Genomic DNA, 19,810 nt, shown 5'->3' with positions numbered 1-19,810 from the left:
AGTTACCTCGGAGTTCCATGACCTGTATAAAAACACTCGACCTTCGGCCTCGTGTTTTTATATGGTCATGAAACTCCTCAGTAATTTATAATATCCTTATATTTTACAAGAGGGGGTACTTTATACACTATTTATTCTGGAGTGCCATCCATTTTTGGTTTTTGAAATTCCATATAATAATAGCTTGTTCCAAATAATAGCAGTGTGGAGTTCAAATAGTCGATTCTGGCCCTTATTTAAAGGATAAGTAAACCTTTAAAATAAGTGAATGTAAAATTGATGAGCGGGCTATTCTAAGCCTTTTTGTAATGTACATTCATTATTTTTAAAAGATTTTTAAAAGCGTACAGTCGAGCGTAAATACTCACAAAATGAAGCCCTATTGAAAATAATGGAATGTGCACTTAAGCAATTCCCACAGGGCACTTGCGAGCCAACATCCGCCACAAGACACCAGTACGTTTTTTTTTTTAGCAGAAACGCCAATACGCCAAGGAAATGCCATATTAATGAACTCTATGGGATCTGCGGGTTTGGAAATACATTTCGCAAAAATACACTGTGTATTTTCAACATGGCAGCCAAACTCTCACGAGATGGATTTCACATATATACGTATTTACAGTGTTATATGCTGGTGGCATAATTACGTTGCATATTGACGAGCAGTACGGCTACATTCTGCATATAAATTGATTTCCACTTGCCTTTGTGGAGAACGAGAAAAAACAGAAATGCCTGTTGAGAAAAGAAAACGGCAGGCTGAAAACCGCATATTATCATGCGTGTGGTCTCATTGGGTATTTATGCTCGGCCTGTTTTCAAAAACGCCACGTGTGACCTTGCCCTAAAGGTGGACATAGATGTAGAGATCCGCTCGTTTGGTAATGTCGCCAAACGAGCGGATCTCTCCCCGATTGAAGTGGGCGATATCAGGCTGATCCAATCGTGGGCCCTAGGGCCCAACGATCTGTTAATAACGCATATAATATGGGCGATCAGACGGGATTTTTTAACCTGCCCGAACAAGATCTGCCCGACTTTCGGCCAGATCTTGATCGGTGAAGCCCATTGGATGGCCCCACACACGGTCCAATAAGCTGCCCACTCTTTCTGTCGGCAGCTTTTATTGGCCCATGTAGGCCTTAAAGGAATTGTTCAGTGTAAAAATAAAAACTGGGTATAAAGGCTGGAGTGACTGGATGTCTAACATGTCAGTCAGTACACTACTTCCTGCTTTTCAGCTCTCTTGGTTTACACTGACTGGTTACCCTGGTTACCAGACAGTAACCAATCAGAGACTTGAGGGGAGGCCACATGGGTCATATCTGTTGCTTTTGAATCTGAGCTGAATGCTGAGGATCAATTGCAAACTCACCGAACAGAAATGTACCATGTGGCCCCCCTTCAAGTCGCTGACTAACTCAGAGTTATAGAGCTGAAAAGAAAGAAGTTGGATTCTGGCTGTTTTATTAGACATCTGTTCACTCCAGCCTTTATACATTACATTTTTGGCTAACTAACTATATTAGAAACATTTTTTATTTTGCACAGCCTATTTATTTACCCAGATTTTATTTTTACACTGATTTTTACAATTCCTTTAAGAAGTGGATCTGTTCACTACATCCCTCACTGGATCAACGATGAATCAGCATCGAGAAGAGCGACTGCGGGTGTCACAAATGGAACTTGCCAAAATGTATGTTTATTTACAAATGTCGGTTGCCAGATCCAAATAAAATCACTTATGAAACAGCTTAACAAAAAGCAACGACTTATTGGTAATTCCACTGAATGAGACAAGAACATTCTACAGTAAAGCACTTTGTCCTGTGGATTGAAGACTGGGGTCTCATTGGTACGAGCCTCTCATGACAGGTCTTGGTATTCTCTCAGTGGCTTTCTCCTTTCTTCCCTATGACCTGCACAGAAATCAGAGTTTAAAGATGTTAATGAGACCATGGTTTAGCCCAGGATATAGATTTAAGTTAAAACTACTACAGGTATGGGATCCATTATCCAGAAACCTGTTATCCAGGAAGTTCTGAATTATGGAAAGGCCATCTCACGTAGACTAACAAAACCTTTAAAATAAATGAATGTAAAACTGATGAGGGGCTATTCTAAGCACTTTTGCAATTTACATTCATTATTTATTTTCTTTTAATTCCAAGATATTAAAGGATGCATGTACTGTTACTATGAATGAATTTTGTTACAACAGCGCCACCTGCTGGTCAGTTTCCCACCTGTCTGACCACCAAGTAGTCAAGGAAGTTGTCAGGAGAAAGAAAGAGGCTGCTCTGACGTTCTTCTCCTTAGGGAAATAATTTGAAACATTTCTTAAATCTTTCCTAAGCAGAAGAACATCAGAGCAGCCTCTTTCTTTCTCCTGACAACTTCCTTGACTACTTGGTGGTCAGAATGATCTAAAACAGACCAGCAGGTGGCGCTGTTGAAACACAATTGATTCATATTAACAGTACATGTAACACTTAACATCTTTGAATTAAAAGAAAATAATGAATGTAAATTGTAAAGGTGCTTAGAATAGCACCCTCATCAATTTTACATTCACTTATTTTAAAGGTTTACTTGACCTTTAAAAATGATTTCCTTTTTCTGTGTAATAATAAAACAGTAGCTTGTACTTGGTCCCAACTAAGATATAATTAATCCTTATTGGTAGCAAAACCAGCCTATTGGGTTTATTTAATGTTTACATGATTTTCTAGTAGACTTAGGGCTCTTACTCACGAGCGGCTGTAGCTGCGCTCCCCTGCGTTCCGTTTTTTTTTCTGCGTTCAGCTGCAGGGGAGCGCAGGAATAGACGCATCAGGTTTTTTTTCAATGGGGCTGTACTCACAGAGGCGCGTGTAGGCGTTGAACGCAGGAAAAATACAGCATGTTGCTTCTCAACCTATGTTTGGCGCCTACACGCCCCATTGTGAGTACAGCCCCATTGAAAAAAACCTAATGCGTCTATTCCTGCGCTCCCCTGCGGCTGAGTGCAGCTACAACCACTCGTGAGTAAGAGCCCTTAAGGTATGAAGATCCAAATTATGGAAAGATCCATATCCAGAAAACTCTAGGTCCCGAGCATTCTGGATAACAGGTCCCATAACCGTTTGGGCCACAAAGTTAAAGGAACTGAAAAAATAAGTGGCTGCTTTAGAGGGAGATATAATTAAAGATGCATTGAATTCAGGATTCTGCCTTTTTCAGCAGGAAAAATCCTTCTGCGCGGCCGAACCGAAATACGAATTTGCATATGCAAATTAGGGGCGTGGAGGGAAATTGCGTGACTTTTTGTCACCAAACAAGGAAGTAAAAATGTTTCCCCCTTCCAACCCCTAATTTGCATATGCAAATTAGGATTCCGTTTGGTATTCGGCCAAATCTTTTGCGAAGGATTCAGGGGTTCGGCTGAATCCAAAATAGTGGATTCGGTACATCTCTTGATATAATCACCTTTTAAAATGAAATTCAGCAGCCAAATGACTGAATTCAGTACGAAGACAACGGTAAACTATGAAACCTACTAATAAATAAGTTTATATTCTCTGTTGATTGGCCAAGATAAAGAGAGAATATTTCCTCATTTATTAGCAGGTTTCTGTTCATACGATGCCGAATACAATGGAACTTACTCTTTTGAAGTCGTTCATGTTTGTGGCTTGTACAGGGGTCCCGATGAAAGTTAAATACGTGATTCTCGTTGCCTCCTCGTCACCCTGATTGGACTGGACAAACAGCTGAAAGAAAAATGATTAAACGCTCGTTTATGAGACACTGGGGGATAGACATGATAAATTTGGTGTGAACGTACTTTTGTGGGATCAGGTGGCCGAGCAATAAAAACATAATTTAATTAGCTCAAATATAAATTGGCCTAACAAATTTCACAGATTTTACCAATTGGAACTGTCCTGCCAATGTCATTTTGGACTGGCCACCTGTGCACGGCTAAGCGGGTGGGCTATTTAAAGACTGGGGGGGCATTACATAGCACAGGAATAGATGGAAGCGGGAGATTGTAAGATAAACGAATGCTAATTAAGACTACGGTGCAGAACTCAGGGAAGGAATTTGCTTTCACCCAACAGATGCCAAGTGCACAGACTGTGAAACGCTTGGACCAGAGTCAAAGACGGGTTTAACTGGACAAAATGTTTTTCTCAGCCTGACCAAGTAATACATTCCCCTGAGCACCACATGCCTTTGCCGGGGCAAATTTAGATTACAAGGATATACACGGGAAAGAAATGCTGAGGAAGAGCTTGTTGCACTGGGGAAGCCGAATGTTCCAAACAAAATCCTTAAAGGAAAACTAAACCCTAAAAATTAATATGGCCATGACTGCCATGTTTTATATATTGTACTTACTGCATCATCCTAAAGGTTTAACATCTCTACAGTAGTAATAATCTGGGCCTTCAAAGTTTGCCATTTTGGATTTTGTTAGGAGTGTCAGGGACACTACACATGCTCAGTGTGCCTTGAGCAGCTGCCGGGAAGCTAAGTTCAGGGGTTCATACCCCTGAAGAAGCTGAGCAGTCAGCGAAATGTGTAGGGCTGCATAGGTGGATGGTGGCAAGGGTAGCTCCCACTAGCTCCCCATGTAAATAGGCAGGTATTTGCGCGTGGGGGATCTTTGGAAGGGAGGGTTCGGGTATTTTTGGTTAAACACTTCTTTGCTACATGCAATCCTTTTTTGATATTCGGATAATAGCAGTTTTTAATTGTGTGTAATTTTAAAGACAAGGTCCAGCACTGCCTTGTAGTTAAAGGGCACGTAAAGGCAAAAAAAAATAAAATCCCATTTTATTTTCTTTAATGAAAAAGAAACCTATCTCCAATATACTTTCATTAAAAAATGTGTACTGTACGCAGTGAAATTTCCCCTTCATTTACTGCTGTGGATAGGAATTGTCAGACGTTCCCTGCTCTTCAGGGAAACAATCATACGGTACATATTTTTTAATTAAAGTATATTGGAGATATATTTATTTTAGTTTATTTTTCATTAAATTTAATTTTTTTGACTTTCATGCCCTTTAAAGAAAACCCTAGTACAAAACTTCAACTAAAAGCTTGCAAGGTCACGTAGAAATCAAATATTTTCTTTGCTTTGAGCTTTTAGAGGTTTTTCATTTGTAATCGCTCGAGAATTCTTATTAAAAAAAAGTTTGAGGTTTTAGTATCCTTATTCGGATTTGTTCTGCAGTTTTTTCGGATCTTTTAATAAATGTGTAGCCGTTCATGCTTTTTTAAAATGTGAGTTTAGCTGATTTTGAAAAAGCTTTTACTACACCAATTTTGATAAATAGACCACCAAGCATGACCTGGCACAATGTCTGCATTTCACTTTGTATCTTTGGGTGGAGGGAGATTTGCAGCATAAATCTGAAGAGTAACAAAACACTGTCAAACTCCCGCGTGCCATTACCTTGCAGATTGCTGTGCAGTAAATCACAGGCACTTACCGTTACACTGTTAACATTCTGAAATTTCACGTAGCGTAACGGAATAATGCCGTCCTCTTTAATATCATCAGCTGAAAGCTCCACGGCCTGGGTCGGCTCACTCCTCATCGCTTCATCAAAGTCCATGGATCGGGGAAGGTTAATAAAAATCTTAACATACTTGGGACCTTGACCTGTATAAAGAAGGAATAAAGACTTATCAGAACACTTTCTTGGGAGAGGTTACCTGAAAGCACTCAAGGATGACTGGGACAGTCAACTGGAGGGGTTACTTAACCCTACAGGAACACTATACAGGTATGGGGTCCGTTATCCAGAAACCTGTTATCCAGCAACCTCCAAATTACACTTATAGACTCCATTTTATCCAAATAATGCAAATTTTAAAAATGATTTCCTTTTTCTGTGTAATAATAAAACAGTCGCTTGTACTTGATCCCAACTAAGATATAATTAATCCTTATTGGAGCAAAACCAGCCTATTGGGTTTATTTAGGGTTTACATGATTTCCAAGTAGACTTAAGGTATGAAGATCCAAATTATGTAAAGATCTGTTATCCTGAAAGCTCCAGGTCCCAAGCATTCTGGATAACTGGTCTCATACTTGTAAACAACTGGGGTTGTTTTTACTGCTGCTCCCTGACTTTGCCCACCCACCACATGGCTCCTTGTAAGGGAATCCTCACAAAAAAAATAAAAAAGGTATTTTTGAAGATACATGAAAGACGTTGCCTTAATGTTTAACACAAATAAAGTTGAATTAAAGGGCTTGTTCACCTTCCAAACACTTTTTTCAATCCAGTTGTTTTGAAATTGTTCCCCAGAAATAAAGACTTTTTTCAATTACTTTCCATTATTTATTCTTAACTGTTTTCCCAAAAAGTTTAATGTCTGCACCTGAATAACTGAGCTGCCAGACTCAAACTGTTACAATTTTGCAACAATTAGTTGATACATTTAGTTGATCCATTTCTCAGCAGCATCTCTGGAATATCAGCAACTATTGTATCAAGTCTAACAGCCGCCTGTAATGAAACCCAGAGATTCTGCTCAGCAGGGACAAAGATAACAAATGTATCAACTAAATGTATCCATTTAGAACAGTTTGCAGGGTCGGCGACCCCCCCAGAGCTGCTTTAGAAGGTGAAAAAAAGACACTTTACACTTCAATATTTGAAAAACGGTGACAGATAGAAAGTCATTGGAAAAAGTAATTATTTCTGGTGATCTATCGGAAAACATCTAGTTGTTTGAAGGTGAACAACCCCTTTAAGATTTACAATTATTAAAATGAGGGAGAACTACCATGCTGTTCCTCTGCCAAGGAAACGTGAAATATCCAAAACATGTCAAATGCTCCCTTGCCTTTACCAGGCAACACCTTTTGAAGAGAAGGTAACCTGTAGCAGTCAGTAGCAACCATTTTTCAGTCAACTACAGGCAATAATATGACTGCATCTTGACAATAACACGGCAAACAAATTTGCCCAATGTTGAGAAATGAGCCCCATTGAGTATCCATGTCATAAATCAGCAAGCAAAGCATGGACTGTCTTGTAATAAAAACCCCACTGGGTACAGATAGATTCCTTTAAAGATATTATTATTAGGGATGCACTGAATCCACTATTCTGGATTCGTCTGAATCACCGAAATCCTTTGTGGAAGATTCGGCCGAACCAAATCTGAATTTGCATATGCAAATTAGGGGTGGGAAAGGAAAAAAGTGATTTTTTTTTTTTAGCTTCCGTGTTTTATGACGTGATTTCCCGCCCTGCCCCCAATTTACATAAGAAGATTCGGTTTGGCCAGGCACAAGGATTGGGCTGAATCCTGTGAAAAAGGCTGAATCCGGGCTTATTATTACTTCTATTGCTGCTGTTACTACTATGATTAAAGGGGACCTGTCACCCAAAACAATTATTCAAAATCCTATTTTATCGCATTAGTCAAGCAAAATGAACTTTAATTACACTTTAATTACACTGGTCTTTGCGGCGACCAATCTCCCCAAACGCTCACTCTGCGCCGGCTAATATGGAAAAAATGCCGCTAATGACACGCGGCAGTTCGTTTTCCAAATCTCCACAAAATGGCCAGTGTGGCCTTAGCCTTATACTGTAGCTAGAGAAACCAGCGACTTAGGAAAGTGCTATGTTTTGACCCAGCTGGGGGAACACATTTCTGTAGCTACTACTTCCTGATCAGGTGGCTGTAACATAAACTGGCAAATTCACCATGAACAAAGAGCTGCATGGAAAACAGCCTCCTCCACATGATACAGGTATGGCTCTTTATAAAGCTTATTCACTAGGTTCTTTCATGAAAACTTGTATTTTTAATGTTAGTATCCCTTGAGCAGCAGGAAACCTCTCTGATAACACATCCTCGTGCCAGAGCACTACAAGTGCATCTCAAATAATTGCCCTGCTGTGCCTCCCTGCTGCTCCACAAAGTAGTTTGGCTTTTATCTCCACTTTTGTCACATAAGGCTTTCTTTTGGCCCAAAACAGAACTTCATTTACATAGTGAAAGTGGCAAGGAATCTGGTCAGGAAACAAGTGAAGCCCAAGAAGTAAAAGGTCTTCAAATATTGTTCAAGTATATCGGTAAGGTTTCATTGCATTTCAACAACTGCACAAGACTAGAGAATTCTTGCTATTTGTATATGTTAAGTGTTTACCCTTTTGTTGTCTTGTCAATATATCAACATACAATTACACATAGCATTCTACGAAGCTTCTACATTCATTGCCAATTAGTGCTTAATTATATGTCTAAACCCAATTTATTCTTGGTTCAATAACACACAATATTTAGTATAGGTTATAGAATGGACGGAAGGGGAGTTTAAGCAGATAGCGTCATAAGGGACTATATACAAATTTACAATGATAGCCACATACAGGGCTAGTTAGCTGTTAAATATAGAGCTCATGTATATATATTGAGGTTAACAAGCAGTATATTGCTATATAGGAAAATACAAGTCATCTAATATCAATGGAGGTACATAGGTACAAATTGTCATGAGATAAAAACAGTCCAGTTTGTAATATAAATTATTCTGATATTTTTAAACCCAAGCTCATCATATTGCGTCCGGGTGTTACAATAGCCCCGGACTTATCGCTTAATATAGGGCAGATCCTGGCCAAGGTCTTTGCGTGAGTTAGCCAAAATGATAACTATATATAAATATATAAGGGGATCATATAATAATCTCTCTAATGCTTTATTTACCAGTAGGTCTTTCCAGCTGACACAGGGTCCTCCATTCCGATTAGAAGAAAAGAGGTTCTGTCTAAATATTGGGAAGGGGTTTGTTACAGTGAGAGCTGTGAAGATGTGGAATTGTCTCCCTGAATCAGTAGTACAGGCTGATACATTAGATAGGTATAAGAAGGGGTTGGATGGTGTTTAGCAAGTGAGGGAATACAGGGATATGGGAGATAGCTCATAGTACAAGTTCATCCAGGGACTGATCCTATTGCCATTTTGGAGTCAGGAAGGATTTTTTCCCCCTCTGAGGCAAATTGGAGAGGCTTCAAATGGGTTTTTTGCCTTCCTCTGGATCAACTGGCAGTTAGGCAGGTTATATATATTGACTTAAGGTTGAACTTGATGGACATTGTCTTTTTTCAACCTAACTTACTATGTTACTATGTAAATCTGACCAGCGTGCTAAGAATTGAAAGCAAACAAACTGAACGGTTATGTTCAAGTTGCTGACTAACCAAGAGTAAGAGAGATTTAAAGCAGCAAGTTACATTCTGGCTATTACGTTAGACATCCACTCGCCGAATATCTAGGTGTGTTTCTCTATCCATGATTTAGTTATCTCCTATGAGTGATGGGTAAGGGGTGCAAAGTTATTTAAGTGATGGCTCCTCATTTTCAAGTAATCCTTTACTGGTAACATCGTGGGACAGACTCGAACTGAATGATAGGCAAGTAGGTGAAATTATAATGAGGAGTATATATTATTGACTATGCGTCATAGCAAGATTCTCTGGTTGAAATGTGGTTATTTCCTCACCATTATCTGGACCTTGTAGTTTCATGGAATACAATTTCACCGGCTGGTTAAACGCTACCGTCATCAGCAGCTGCAAAAGAGAATTACATGCAGTTTAACCAAGTACCGCATTGTGCTTCAGTTAACTAGTCACTGATTTGCACTGCAGGATACACACTATACAGGTATGGTATACGTTATCCAGAAAACTTTGGAATTACGGAAAGGCTGTCTCCCACAGACTCCATTTTACCCAAATAATCTTAATTTTTAAAAATGATTTCCTTTTTCTCTGTAATAATAAAACAGTAGATTGTACTTGATCCCAACTAATATATAATTAATCCTTATTGGAGGCAAAACCAGCCTATTGGGTTTATTTAATGTTTACATGATTTTCTAGTAGACTTAAGGTGTCCATACATGGGCCGATAAAAGCTGCAGACAGACCGTGTCGGCAGCTTATTGGCCCGTGTATGGGGCCCCCCCGACGGGCTTCACCGATCGAGATCTGGCCGAAAGTCGGGACGATCTATTCGTTGATGCGGTCCTGCGATCCAACCGCCCATTACTATTCATTAGGATCCGATCGTTGGTGGGCATATCGGGGAGAGATCCGCTCGACATCGCCAAACGAGCGGATCTCTCCATGTATGGCCACCTTTAAGGTATGAAGATCCTAATTGTGGAAAGATCTGGAAAACCCCAGGTCCCAAGCATTCTGGATAACAGATTGCATACCTGTACTACTAGATATAAGAAGAAATAAAATTCCACTTTAGGTCAGTATAATAGTTTTTAGAATATTTAGATATAAAAGCCATAGAATAATTACTCCAGTGTGATCCATAGTTAAAGACAATCTTTTCACACTATGCTAATTCTGCCTGGTCACTATAATGGACACAATTTAATATTATACAATTTATAACCTCTGTGGTGCTTTCAAAAGAAAATCCAAGTTGTATATGAATCCAAAATTCCAAACGGGTTTGGCACACTCTGTGCCTTTGTGTTTGTAGGTGGCTAGTATGGCCCAATAATGTTAATTGTTAAATGGGCGTGGTGACCAAATCTGAGAGTGCACTGGCCGTGTCCGATAATAAAAGGTGGATGGGTCAGCAATCAAATCTAAGTGGCGGGGACTAGCGGTTCAGTCGTCACCAAATCACTGGGCAATATGTAATGGGCTGGGGGTTTAAGTCCCAATTTTTATATTTTTCAAACTTCAATTTTACTTCATCGGCTGGCTCCAGGAGTATGTGCTTGTTTTTTTGCAGCTAATTATATTGCTCAGAGATATACGGTTCCGTACTATTTATCACTTGATCAGTCATTTATAGTTTAAGTATTAGAGCCAGCTCAATATATTTTTTTGGAAATGGAAACTGCCATGACTTCATTAACTGAAGTGTACCGGGCATTATGAATAAAACCAGCGTATATTTCATACCTGTTCATCGCAGTCTGACTCGAGGTACGTTGGGTCTTTCCGTAGACAATTATCAAAGCCATGATCATCACTTTCATTGAGGGATTCACACCCGGCTTTATTTACAAATGGCAACAAATCCATCTGAAATCAACAGGATGTTATTATTAAACACGTTTAAAGGCGAACTATCGAGAAAATGAAAATGTAATATAAGCTTCAGCATACTGAAATAAGAAACTTTCTAAATCAGTCAATTAAAAATTCTGTACCGTTTCTGAAATAATAACGTTTATGTTCACTATCCCTCTCATCTGTTTCTCCTCATTCTGTCTTCATTCAAGAGTTGGGTGTTAGATGAATGAACCAATATATCTTATAGGGGGGCTTCTTTTGCCTAGAAGATGTATTAGAGCTCACTCTATTAAACTCACCAGACATCATGTCTCTCTAAATGCAGGATTTGTGCAAAAGGCAGCTATTGTTAGATTGCTATTGTGCAGAATTTTTAATTGATTGTATTTAGAAAGTTTCTTATTTCAGTATGAGGAAGCTTATATTAAATTTTAATTTTCACGATAGTTCCCCTTTAAGAACCAGCGTAGAACATTCCAGTGAAGTCTACAGAGTAAGAAGAACCAGGCTAGAAATAAAGGTAAGAACACAAGGTAAGGATAATCCAAACGCAGTGGGGGAATCTGGCTTGCTTTCTGTGCTGCTACAACACAAACCCATGGTATGAATTTCTCCAGCAGACAGCATTATTGTATGCTTGGGATCCCTGCAGGCTACTGAAATCTGTCGGTATATAGGCATGGAGAGGATCAGTTCAGTGTCCCTCAGTAGAAGGAAATGTTAACTTGTTTGTTCCTGGGGAAATGCCAGACTCCCTGTGAGCAGATAATTATACACATAGTGCAGATTTGCAGAGAAAGCACTAGGCTTCTTCTCATTGCATCCAATCACTGTAGGCCTCCTGGGGTAGTGGGCAGTGAGGCAAACGAAGAATGGACCTGCACAGGAACGCCAAGCTGTTATTTGGAACTGAAGCTATAGCAACTCTTTAACGTCATCAATATTGCCCACCAACTTATTATGGGATACCAGAATTGCACACATATTCTGATCGCTACCATTACATTCTTTGTACAGGTTTCAATATTGTAATTGCAGTAGGCCAGTATAAGCCAATGGTACTTGGATTCTATTTCTTATTAAAACAAAATAAACCTCTGCTTTAGTCTCTAACTTATACCCCAAATCTCCAGAATGTATTATTGCACTAATAGTCGCTATGATAATCTTCAAAGTAAAGGGCGGCGAGAGAAATGTTGGATGAACTGGGATGAAGATGGGAATCCTATTAAAGGAACAGTTCAGTGTAAAAATAAAAACTGGGTAAATAGATAGGCGGTGCAAAATAAAAAATGTTTCTCATATAGTTAGTTAGCCAAAAATGTAATGTATAAAGGCTGGAGTGACTGGATGTGTAACATAATAGCCAGAACACTACTTCCTGCTTTTCAACTCTCCACTGATTGGTTACCAGGCAGTAACCAATCAGAGACTTGAGGGGGGCACATGGGGCATAACTGTTGCTTTTGAATCTGAGCTGAATGCGGAGGATCAATTGCAAACTCACTGAACAGTTATGTCCCATGTGGGCCCCGCTTCAAGTCACTGACTAACAGAGTTAGAGAGCTGAAAAGCAGGAAGTAGTGTTCTGGCTATTATGTTAGACATCCAGTCACTCCAGCCTTTATACATTACATTTTTGCCTACCATTTATTATTTGGCACAGCCTATCTATTTACCCAGTTTTTACACTGAACTGTTCCTTTAAAGAGCACCTGTTGGGCAAAAATAGTATCCCCAACAGTATTTTTTTTTTAAATTGCTCCCCACAAAGACCTATACTAAAAGAGAGTGGCCATGTTGGGGCACACTGTTACCCCCAACTGGAGTCCGGGCTGTATAAGCTGCACCTTTGGTTGGAGTTACTATTTTTGCCCAACAGGTGCCCTTTAAAGTGGACCTGTCACCCAAACCTGTATAATTAAAGTCCTTTAAAAATAAAATTTTAATAAAAAAAAAGAATTTGTATTTCATGCTTAATTTGTATTTTATTTTAAAAAATATTTAATTAAAACATCCATAATTGTTGTAAACTCATTTAAAAATCTCAGCCATCAATCAAATATTGCCTGCTCCTCCTCTGTGCATAGGGGCGGGGCAAGCAATTACTTTCATTTTCCATTCAGCACTTCCTAAATGTCACTGCTCTCCCCACATCCCCCCTCCCTCCTTACCATCTAATTATGTCGCCTGTGCATGGGAATTGTCATTGGGTCCCCCATTCTAGCAGAAAAATAAGATTTTGAGATGATGCCAAACTTGACAACAGTGGGCCTCATTTATAAACACTGGGCAAATTTGCACCTGGGCAGTAACCCATAGCAACCAATCAGTGATTAGCTTTTTTCAGGCAGCTGTAGGTTGAACACTGAAAGCAATCATCTGATTGGTTGCCATGGGTTTCTGCCCAGGTGCAGATTTGCAAAATGTTTATAAATAACCCCCAGTGTCTACAAAAATGGCAGCTGCCTGCTTGCTATTATGTAATTATGAATTACTAGGCTGAAGGAAACAAGATTTAAATAATTTATATAGTGTACGTAAAGTATATTTTGCTTGACTAACATGATAAAATAGGATTTGGAATTAAGGTGACAGGTCCCCTTTAAATTGAATCATGTTGACAGGCAGTACTTACATAGCCTCTTGGAATATCGGAATCTTCATTGTTTCCAAGATCATTTTCTAAGTGCTGTTTAATTTTCTCTTCTAAGCCTGCAACGTCTGCCCCTTGGTACTGGTCAATTTTTACTCTATTTCTAAAGAACAAGAACGTGGGGGTTGCAGATATGTTGTTGGCAGTAGCTGTTCCCTGGAACACAAACAAGACAAAAGTTTTAAATTTTACATCTCTTCTACAGCATGTTATAAAGAAGAGGGATACACTGATTACGCTGCAGTTAATGAGGATATATTGCACAAAGCACAACGGATTCATCATTAGGGACACAAATATCATGTCATAGTAGGAGTGAACATTGATGACTAATTACAGACTGACTCATACAGTCAAGCCACAGCCTATAATTATATTTAGATTTATAGAGAGGTATGTGTCAGTGAGCATAGTGTGAAATAAAGAAGAGACAAGAACTAAAGAATCAGTGGCAGATCTACTTTTAGTTAGGGATGCACCAAATCCACTATTTTGGATTCAGCTGAACCCCTGAATCTTTTGTGAAAGATTCAGCCGAATACCGAAGAGAATCCGGACCCTAATTTGCATATGCAAATCAGCGAGGGGGAGGGGAAAAGAGAGCCGTGCATTAATGTGTGGCTAAAAATGTTTTTACTTCCTTGTTTTGTGACAAAACGTCACATAATTTTAAGGATTTGGTTCGGCCAGGCACAAAGATCCGTCCAAATCCGAATCCTGCTGAAAATGGCTGAATCCTGGCCGAATACCGAACTGAATCCTGGATTCGGTGCATCCCTACTTTTAGCGATGTTGTTCCATTATAATCAACATCCATAAAAGCAATGTTAGCATTCTGTTTCATGGATAATATTACTTCAACATTCATTTATGAGAAAATGTATAGCGATATATAACCTTAAAGGACAAGGAAAGTGTAAAATAGAATAAGGCTAGAAATGCTGTATTTTGTATACTAAACATAAACATGAACTTACTACACCACAAGCCTAATCAAACAAATGATTTATGCTTTCAAAGTTGGCCACTGGGGGTCACCATCTTGTAACTTTGTTATACATCTTTGCAAGACTAAGACTATGCACATGCTCAGTGTGGTCTGGGCTGCTTAGGGATCGTCATAAACAAAGCTGCTTGAGTTCTGCATGGCTGGGAAGTAAGGCGGGAGCTCCCCCTGCTGTACATAAGTATGATTGTTTCCCTGCAGAGCAGTTAGGGACCGTCTGACAATTCCTATCCACAGCAGTAAATGAAGGGAGAATTTCACTGCATACAGTCAGGTTTCTTATAAAAACTGTACACATTTTTTAATTAAAGTATATTGGAGAAAGGTTTATTTTTCATTAAAGAATGTAAAAATGGGATTTTATTGTTTTGCCTTTCCTTGTCCTTTAAAGGGATAATGTAATGGAAAAACATGTTTTTTTCAAATCGCATCAGTTAATAGACTTACGCACTAAAATCCAGTTCTCAAAAGAGCAAACTATTTTTTTTTAAATTCAATTTTGAAATCTGACATGGGGCTATACATATTGTCAGTTTCCCAGCTGCCCCCAGTCAAGTGACTTGTGACAGTGTCTTGAGATCTACTGATTACCAGCCAGGTCTACTGATAGATCCCGATCTGCATTTTGGGCACCCCTGAACTAAAGGAAAGTAGGATCACAATGACAAACCCTAAGCTCCTTGACTATATTTATTGCAGCACAGCAACAATAATGGGAATTGGGAGCACTTCCTGTACATTAAGAGGCACATTTATCAAGGCTTGAATTGTGTTTTTTTTTTTTTTTTTAAACTCCCCAAAACTATTAAAGTCAAATCGAATTTGATCAAACCCGTTTAGAGTTATTTCTCCAAAAAAAACTCGAATGTCAGGAAGGCTGCAGACATCTCCAAATTGATCCCTGGACCTCTCCGATTGACTTTAATAGCAATTCGGCAGGTTTTAGGTCACAGATAGTCTAATTCTTGAAGGGCCAGAGAATGATAAATCTCGATCAAAATTTTTAAAAACTCGAATCGAGTTTGGATAACTCCGTAGTCAAATTTAAGAGTTATGATTATTAAAAAAAAAGAAAAAATTAGAATTTTCAATTCGACCCTTGATAAATTCCAGTATGTGGGCTCGATCAGTGATGGACTGGAGACCCTTGGGCCCACCCAGAGATCATGTCCTCCAAGGTGCCACTACTGCCGACATTTGCACTTTTTTGTATATATATTTTTGCATATCTATAGAACCAGTTTTTATTTTTACACTGAACTGTTCCTTTAAAGGGGTGGTTCACCTTCAAACAACTAGTTGTTTTCAGATAGATCACCAGAAATAACGACTTTTTCCACTGACTTTCTATTTTCTATGTGTGACCGTTTTTCTAATATCGAAGTGTAAAGTGTCATTTTCACCTTCTGAAGCAGCTCTGGGAGGGGGGTCACCGACCCTGTAAACTGTTCTAAATGGATACATTTAGTTGATACATTTGTCATCTTTGTCCCTGCTGAGCAGAATCTCTGGGTTTCATTAAAGGCAGCTGTTAGACTTGATACAATAGTTGCTAATACTCTAAAGGTGCTGCTAAGAAATGTATCAACTAAATGTTGCAGAATTATAACAGTTTAGAATCTGCACCTGAATTACTGAGCTGCCAGACTCAAACACCAGAGACAACAACATTGAACTTTAAACTTAGATTTTGGAAAAAAACAGTAAAAAATAAATAATGGAAAGTAATTGAAAAGTCTTTATTTCTGGGAAACAATCTGAAAACATCTGAATTGAAAAAAGTGCTTTGAAGGTGAACAGCCCCTTTAAATGAAAGATATGCTCTTGCTCGGCATGCTGGTTAATACTTCACCACCTACTTACTTGGCACTGGTGTACATCGACTTCCAAAAAGATTGCTTGCGGGTATTTATTGCTCAGCGATGTGAAGGCTGGCGCTATCCTTACGCAAGGAGGACAACTGTAACATCAAGGCAAATGTATAAAACATTAACACCATTATGCATATTAAACGTAAGTCACCAATAAAGGAGAATTAAACCCTAAAAATTAATGTGGCTAAAAATGCCATATTTTATATAGTGAACTTATTGCACGAGGCTAAAGTTTCAGCTTGTCAATAGCAGCAATGATCCAGGACTTCAAACTTGTCACAGGGGGTCACCATCTTGGAAAGTGTCTGTGACACTCACATGCTCAGTGGGCTCTGATTGGCTGTTGAGAAGCTAAGCTTAGGGCTCGTCACTAATTATCCAGCAGACAATGAGCTTCCCTGGCTGTAATATAAGCTGATGCTACAGGTTTGCTGATTATTAAATTCTGATGCTAATTGCACTGGTTTCTGTGCTGCCATGTAGTAATTATCTGTATTAATTACTAATCAGCCTTATATTGTGACATTTCTATTCTATGTGTACTGTATATTGTGAGTGGCTCCCTAAGCTCAGTAAGTGACAGCAGCACAGAGCATGTGCAGTGAATCAGCAGAAAAGAAGATGGGGAGCTACTGGGGCATCTTTGGAGACACAGTTCTTTACTGCTAAAGGACTGTGGTTGCCTTGGGCTGGTACAGAAGCACAAAAAATAATGCACAACATTTCTAGCCTTTAGTTTTCCTTAAACTTTAAATACCCACTGGGCCTGAGTGATTAGGGTAAAAGACAGGGTGGAAGCCATTGCTCTAGTTACAAGGCAGAGAACTACAATAGAGGGAATACGGATCATGTGCTCCTACACTTGTGTAGTCTTGTGCCTCAAGACTGGAGCAATTGCCTTAGATGTTCCCCTATTATTCAAGACTTTACAAAACAAGGATCCTTGGATGGAACCAAATGACTGACCTCAGTAAGAGGGGCACATTCTATTCTGCCTGTAACTGAAAACTGCCCCCCAGCAACCAAATAAGAAAAGAAAACCCATCTGGAACTTGCAATTTGTGTCGCTTAGTCCTACTTTCTATTGTTTCTCTCTTATGTCAGGCCTCTCCTAAAAAATAAATAAATAAAAAAAAAGGGGAGACACTGGGGGTGCAAGCAGAAATTTGTGGTACCAACCACCCAGTGAGCGATAAAAAAAATAAATGTTTTTTTTTTAGCAGTAAAAAAAGCGAGTTCACACGTTTCGGGGTAGGTGTGTTGCTCAATCCCTTTCTCAGGTGTGAGTAGCCAATACGATCACCCAATACATTTATCTCAATATACACAATAACAACAGGTGCCCTTTAAAAAGATGGATCCATATTTCATTCTGACTTCCTGTACTGCTGCGCTGGTTGCTATGGTCATTAAGCCTTCTCAACCTGAAACCAGTTAAAAGCCCAAGAACCGCAGAACACAATGGTGAATTAAAAAAAAAAATTAAAAAATCTATAGCAGCATAATAGTGTGAACGTGTTAGCTGCCCGTTCTATAGGATAGATGCTCAGTTGTATTGGTAATAGTAACAGAGGTACAGGTATGGGACCTGTTATCCAGAATGCTCAATACCCGGCTCTTCTAGATAAGGGGTCTTTATGTAATTTGGATCTCATTACCTTAAAAAGGACATTTTATATAAAACACAAGAACTGTACCAGTGCATTAAACTCATTTAGATATAGAATGAATGAGGTTTAAAAAGGGGTGTTTTTTTTTTTTATTGAAAATTTCTGCAAAAAACCCTACTAGTCCCACCCATCTGTTCCACTTCCTGCTGCCTCCTTTCCCAAGCTGTGCAGGGAAGCCTGTAAACTGCACTGTAGGACAGGAATAGGGATGGGCGAATTTTTTCGTTTCGCCGAAAAAAAGGACGCCATAGACCTGTATGGCGACGTGCGTCAAATCAATTTCGCCGCACGACAAATTTTTTTTGACGGCCATAGACTTTAATGGGTGTCTGCGACTTTTGGCAGCGCGAATTTTTGGTAAAACGAAACGGGTCAAATTCGCCCATCCCTAGACAGGAACCAATCAGCAGCTTGGCTGACCTAATAGGAAACCAAAGCCTGTCTGTGCTTGTATGAACACAGGGCTGTGATTGGCTGCCTCCCTCCTACTGTATTCTGGCAGGGACCATTAGGACACGCCCACCCCTCATTTGAAACTGGGACAGAGACCATATCAGATCTATAGGGAGCTCCAATAAAATGGCCTTTTTTTAAAGACAATATTTTTATTTTTTTACATTTAATTTTTTGGCCAAAACTAAAACCAGCATCATAAAGTATACGTTATTGCCTACAAAATGAGTCTTTTTTTTATCCTATATGTCTCCTTTAAGGCTACTAAAAAAAATCTTAAAAACATGTATAGGGCACAGTTTTTTTTTATTACAGAGAAAAAATTAAATACAGTTTTAAAAAATGTGAATTATTTAATGAAAATTCGACCTCCCCGTAATCGTGAGTTCTGTGGATAATGGGTTTCTGGATAATGGATCCCATACATCTCATTCCAATTACATTGAGGGTTCCACTTACCCTTTGAACCAACGGCAAATTCCCTTTCCCACAGCTGATAGAACAATTTCTAACAATAACCTGATGATATTGTACAAGGGAGAAGCTGCAGTGAGTCACGTGACCCCTATGACATCACGGGCAGCGATTGCAACTGATGACATCACTGAGCCCCGTCTGTGAGCGCAGAATACGTGTGTGTGTGAGAGGTAGAAATGGTAAGACAAAGGCAATAAGTGTCAGGGAGGTTCCCCGGTACCACAGAGCCGCCAGACTCTCATTCTCACCCTTTCATTGTGAACTTCACGACACTGAGTCTGGAACCCGCCGCCGTCAGCTCCCCTTGAAACTCGCCGTCCGCCCCGATCACTTTCACTCCCACCATGTTGGTTTTCTTTTCGGCCCCCGCTTCTGTCTCTCTCGCTTCCTCTAGTTCCTACCGGCGCCTTCACTTTCTGCCGCGTCACTCACGCCGCGGCCGTAACTGCTTCTCGCAAGCTGCCACTCCCACAATGCACCGCGTCAGGGTTTTGCCGGAGCACGTGAGGTGAGTTTAGCGCGACGGCAACCATCTTGGGATCGGGCATCAGGAACCAGGAAAAAAAATAAGCAATCACGCGCATAGCTAATTTGCCCGT

The 19,810-nt window shown here is 39.6% G+C and overlaps 1 protein-coding gene across 1 annotated transcript; it reads right to left on the bottom strand.

Moving 5' to 3' along the window:
- Positions 1–1,688: 1,688 nt before the first annotated feature.
- Positions 1,689–19,649, bottom strand: txnl1.S (thioredoxin like 1 S homeolog). Its single transcript, NM_001093279.1, has 8 exons — positions 19,460–19,649; positions 16,601–16,697; positions 13,714–13,887; positions 10,962–11,084; positions 9,530–9,599; positions 5,490–5,662; positions 3,654–3,758; positions 1,689–1,925 (listed from the first exon to the last, which is right to left on the bottom strand). The coding sequence occupies exons 1-8, from the start codon at positions 19,555–19,557 to the stop codon at positions 1,896–1,898; spliced, it is 870 nt and encodes a 289-aa protein (NP_001086748.1). The 5' UTR covers positions 19,558–19,649; the 3' UTR covers positions 1,689–1,895.
- Positions 19,650–19,810: the final 161 nt, after the last annotated feature.

Source organism: Xenopus laevis, chromosome 1S, assembly GCF_017654675.1.
Source record: "Xenopus laevis strain J_2021 chromosome 1S, Xenopus_laevis_v10.1, whole genome shotgun sequence".
Classification (NCBI taxonomy): domain Eukaryota; kingdom Metazoa; phylum Chordata; class Amphibia; order Anura; family Pipidae; genus Xenopus; species Xenopus laevis.
This window is presented reverse-complemented; position numbering and strand designations above follow the sequence as displayed.

Bases quoted from the DNA above. Each gene is read 5' to 3' on its own strand.
- txnl1.S (NM_001093279.1), bottom strand. From the start codon at position 19,557: ATGGTGGGAGTGAAAGTGATCGGGGCGGACGGCGAGTTTCAAGGGGAG. The intron at 9,600-10,961 runs GTATGAAATATA...TCTCTTTTGCAG, and splicing joins AGTCAGACTGCGATGAACAG to CTGCTGATGACGGTAGCGTT. The intron at 1,926-3,653 runs GTAAGTTCCATT...ATTTCTGTGCAG, and splicing joins ACATGAACGACTTCAAAAGA to GTCATAGGGAAGAAAGGAGA.